The sequence below is a fragment of the Salvia hispanica genome, chromosome 2 (genome assembly GCF_023119035.1).
Source record: "Salvia hispanica cultivar TCC Black 2014 chromosome 2, UniMelb_Shisp_WGS_1.0, whole genome shotgun sequence".
NCBI lineage: Eukaryota > Viridiplantae > Streptophyta > Magnoliopsida > Lamiales > Lamiaceae > Salvia > Salvia hispanica.
Genome location: NC_062966.1, coordinates 33,734,866 through 33,739,564, shown reverse-complemented (window position 1 = coordinate 33,739,564; position 4,699 = coordinate 33,734,866). Strand labels below are relative to the sequence as shown.

The 4,699-nt window shown below is 41.2% G+C and overlaps 1 protein-coding gene across 1 annotated transcript; it reads right to left on the bottom strand.

Moving 5' to 3' along the window:
• Positions 1 to 307: 307 nt before the first annotated feature.
• On the bottom strand, positions 308 to 3,111 carry LOC125207283 (BTB/POZ domain-containing protein At5g66560). Its single transcript, XM_048106559.1, has 4 exons — positions 2,575 to 3,111; positions 2,426 to 2,495; positions 1,044 to 2,348; positions 308 to 968 (listed from the first exon to the last, which is right to left on the bottom strand). The coding sequence occupies exons 1-4, from the start codon at positions 2,610 to 2,612 to the stop codon at positions 408 to 410; spliced, it is 1,974 nt and encodes a 657-aa protein (XP_047962516.1). The 5' UTR covers positions 2,613 to 3,111; the 3' UTR covers positions 308 to 407.
• Between the last annotated feature and the right edge of the window lie 1,588 nt (positions 3,112 to 4,699).

The following is a 4,699-nucleotide window of genomic DNA, read 5'->3' as shown; positions in this document are numbered from 1 at the left end:
ACCCCAATCATGTAAGTTGTGTGAACTAACACAAATGTCTGCTTACCCAAGGTAGAGGAATGTAGGCCAAAACATGGGGCTTTTGCCATGAGAAAACAACATGCCAACAACCATCCAAATTTGCAAGCACACATTTTAAAATAAACAGAGGCACACTCCCACTATATGCTGCTTTATCTTTTGAACTGGAAAACACATCTCAAAAGCAGTGACATATCTATTTTTCTACTACCAGCCAAACTCATTCCTTCATGCATCATACTTTGTAACAAACTTTAACAAATCACTTATTCAATCAAAACCAAAATAGTAACACATTCATAAATTACTTGTATTCACAAAAAAAATAAAGAGAGAGTCGTCAAGAATAAAAACTAGTCTCAATAATAAACTCAAGAATTTAAGGTTTATTGTTCCCGGCGGTGAGCCCTGGGCTTTCTAGTGTTGACCACGGTGGGCTCGTGTGAATCGCAGACTTGGGTCTTGAACTTGCACCCAAACTTGGCCCGCCAACCACCTTTCTCCACGTGTCCTCCTTCCCCCACCTTGTCAATCTTCTCTATCGCCTTCTTCATGTTGGTGCACTCCCTCTCCAGCTCGTGCACCCGCGTCCGCATCGTATCCATATCCGATCGCAGCACCTCGTTCTCCCTCGCCGCCGCTATCCACGTCCCCCTCCCCTCCGGCGTCCGCGCCACCAGCGCCACTGCCCTCTCGTTCTCCTCCTCGTGATCCTCTTCCTCTTCCTCCTCACTGCCCTCTGCTCCTCCGCCTCCATCGCCGGATATCAGAGTTCCGGCGATGGCGTGGCGGAGCTGAAGCTGCTCGAAGAAGAGCACCTGCACCACCGCCCTCAGCGGCAGCCGCTCGTTCTGAGCGGCGTGAGTGCATGCCTCTAGCGTCAACTTCTGGCAATCCAGAACACCGCAGATCTTCTCCCTCTCCGCCTCCGGAATCCATGAATGCGCCTGAAACAATTTGCATCACAACGATATTAAATCAATGAACATTTATACTTCAATAAGAACTTTTGAATTAATTACCTTGAGATAAACATCAACGGCTCGATAGAGGCCGTCGTCGAAGAGCCTAGCGTGATCCGGCAATGCAACGGCGAGCTCGTAGAACTTTTCCGGCTTCAAATTGGCGTCCGAAGCGATTTCCGATAAGTATCCGTCGATCAATTTTCCGACGAGCATCAGCGCCGCAGATCTGACGCTGGTATTCTCATCTCCGCCTTCTATTGCAGATCTGTCTTCCATTCCTGCCAGAAAATAGCTCAAAATCCTCTCCACGCAGTCCACATCGTACAAAGTTTCATTCAAATATGAGTAGCTCGGAATCAACAGATCGTCTAACGTCGCCTGCTCTAACTGCAACCCGATCTTCTTCTCCAATGTTATTCTGCAGGCCTCAGAGGCATTCAAAATATACGCAGTTCTCAGCAATCCAAACAAAAACCTCGTGGCGTTGGAAGCCGATCGCGACGCTTTCTCCTTCGGGAGATAAGCGATAACCGTTTCCAGCAGCTCTCTCTGGTCGTTCTCCGTCGGCGCAATGCCAGATGATGAAGACGACGACGGAGGCGGCGGCTTCCGATTAGTCCGCGAAATTCCAGGAATGAACTTCTTCGCGTAGTGAATCAAGCAGCTCTCGATGATCTCCCCACTCACATCCAACGCTCTCATGGCGAAAATCAAGCTCTTGAAAAACGGCAAGCTCAGAAAACCTAATTCATCCAACCACGACTCCGCCGCCGCAGCTCCACCTCTCGTAGTTCTTCGCGGATTAGCTTCATTCTTGTTGTTCGTAACTCCGTCGTTAATCGGCCAGCCAAACAGCGACGGATCCGAAGCCGCGGCTTTGGTCGCAATAGCTTCGATGCATCTCTGAGCAATCCCCAAATTCTCCGCCGTGGGGAGCAGCCCTTCGCAGGAGGTGAGTGTTTTGAGTGAGAGTTTGATATTCTTGAGGACTGACTGAGAGAGGAATTTTTCTGTTTTCGAAATCAGATTCTCTTCGGAGTACTCCTCCGTCATCTCCAGATACTCGGCGGCGCAACGGAGGGGGGCGACGTTGGCGGCGGAGAGGTCTATTTTGACGCCGTAACAGAATTTCGCGGCGGTCTCGAAGGAGTCGGAGCCGCCCGGGAAATCTGGGAGCGTGATGTGACAGTGGGCGTCGTCGTCTTCTTCTTCCTCGATTTCTTGTTTCTCTGCAATGTCGTTGTCGGAGTTGTGGTCGGGTTCAGAGGAGCCTCTGATTCTTGCTAATTTTAGAGCTTCTTGGCTGTTTTCTTGCTCTGTAATTATCTCGTGAAGCTTTCGGCTTTTCGACATCAGAGGAAACTGCAGAAACCAACAATGGTCATTCATTCATTCATAATCAGAGAAGAAGAAGAAGACAAAAACACACTGAATTTAACCTTGTGGAGATGAAAAGTCATGTCATCAACTTCAATTATCACATCACTCGGTAATCCTGTGGTGCAGAACCTGAAAAGTATGCACAGAAATATAATCAAACAGATGGAATGCAAGAGATTGAAATTTGGGGGGTTTGAGCTCAGCTCACCATGCTTGCCCTTTGGAGATTGGTCTTTCAGCAGCCATTGTTTTCTTCAATGGAAACAACCAAAAAAGGGGGGATTGGAATGATGAATCAAGCGAGATTCATGGAGGTGGAAAAAGGGGTGAAAATGGTAGCTAAAAATGAGCTTAACTTTTTGAGTTTCTGAGTCTAATGGAATGATTATGTTTGCTGTGGAAGTCTAAAAGGGGTGATTGAAGGTGGAGTTAGGTAGTGGAGAAAAAATAAATGAAATGAAGACAATTGACAAATGAGGGTTGTATGAGCAGAAATCGATAAAGGAAGTTTGAAGATGATGGATGATTTGGAATTGTATTGATTGAATTTTTGCTCCTTTTGCTTTCTCTCTCTTTTCCTCTTTTCTCCTTGAATCAGATCAGAATCTTCCCTCTCTTTATTGTTAGTGGGGGAAGAAGAAGAAAAAAGAAGAGTGACTTTGAATTTCCGCTTTCTTCTTTTCTCTCAGCATCCAGCTATGATTGTGGTGAAGATGGTGATGATTTATTCTCAAAGCAAGCAACAGAAATATTGCATTGCTTGCCAACTGTTGTTTTCTCTCTCCACATAATATACCCCAAAATAAGGATTAAATTAAATTGAAATTTGATTTACTTTTTTCTCTTCATTTTTGGTGTTTTAGCAAACGATGTCGTATTTGTTTTTTTTCTCTTTGCATGGTCCGATAATGGAAAAAAAATGATAGTGCTGCCGTGATTGTTTGTAAATAAGGAATTAAGATCAGGTGTTGAACTTAATTACGTGTCGGTCATTGTCACTGATTTTTTTAACAATTTTGGTTAGTTCAATTTGAATGCGTTGAATTAGTTATTTGATATTGTGTTCCACTTTAATCCCATGTTTAGGAACTTCCACCAAATAATTGAGAAATCAAGACTACTTCGGATTTACGCAAATGATATGATGAACTAATATTATTGTCGATAATAGAATATGATAAACTGAAGAGGACACCTTTGCTATTAGTATTTCATGACAAAGTTTGATGGGGCATTGAAATGTTGGAAAGTTGGATCCTGCGTGTTGCATAATCATCGTGGCCTGATTACTTTCTCCATTGCTTAATCGGAAATAATTAAACAATTATTAGGACAAATAATTTGAGATTAAAGGACTATAATGACACCCATCATGCTTTTTTGCCTGCTGAACTACATTTTAAATTAATCCATCATACTTTTAGGCTCATGGTATTATACATGTAATTGTATTTGAATATAGTGCTGAAACTGTTTGTATTAAGTAGATGAGGAGGAAGTGCGACGCTTCGCCGCTATCTAATAGATCGGAAGTTCTTCTAATCATTATAGAAATAAATGAGAAACCATTAGTAATTACTCCCTAACTTAAAAAGTTAAAAAGGTGAGTTGTATACTATAAGTAAATAATTAATAATAAATCCACTACTATATTCAAGATTATACAAGTGAACAAAATTTGTATGTAATGTTCAAAATTCAAATTGGGTTGAAATAAACATCCAGACTGTGTTATAAACTTACAATGTGTGTTTGAAATTATACCAGTCATTTATTTAACTTGCCAAGTTTTAAATCAAGGCTTGAATCCCACAAAGGGCAAAAAAAGTTAATAAAATTAAATGAAATTTTCATCCACTCATGCAAAATCTGAACGCAATCTCTTGCTGAAAAGAGTTTTGTACTAATGTCTCAATTTTATTAATAATGTAAAATTAGATACCTTAGTCTATAACTACCCATTTAAAATTATCTCTTTGGAAAAATATGTGCACATGCATGCACTCAGCAGAGCATATTTTCGTGATAAAGGTTGGGTAGATTATTTCACATCAACTGTATGAACTACATTAAGATATTTTGAAATGGTGGGAAAGTGGATTGTGTATCAACTTTGAAATTAAAATTGTTACAAATTGAAATAGAGAAACGTAGATATGGTCTTCTTCCCACTTGTTAATTCTTGCTATTTATGAAGGCATATCTACCCTATGTACGTTTCTTGCTTTCATAATTATTGCAGCATTAATATACTGACATTCTGGTAGGTATATATTAAATACCACTGCACTTATTTTTTGAAATTTAAAATACTTACTTGACCTCACTATGTG

Coding starts and splice junctions, on each gene's coding strand:
- LOC125207283 (XM_048106559.1), bottom strand. CDS start 2,612: ATGGCTGCTGAAAGACCAATCTCCAAAGGGCAAGCATG. Junction 2,496..2,574: donor ATCTCCAAAGGGCAAGCATG/GTGAGCTGAGCT, acceptor CATACTTTTCAG/GTTCTGCACCACAGGATTAC. Junction 969..1,043: donor CCGTTGATGTTTATCTCAAG/GTAATTAATTCA, acceptor AAATTGTTTCAG/GCGCATTCATGGATTCCGGA.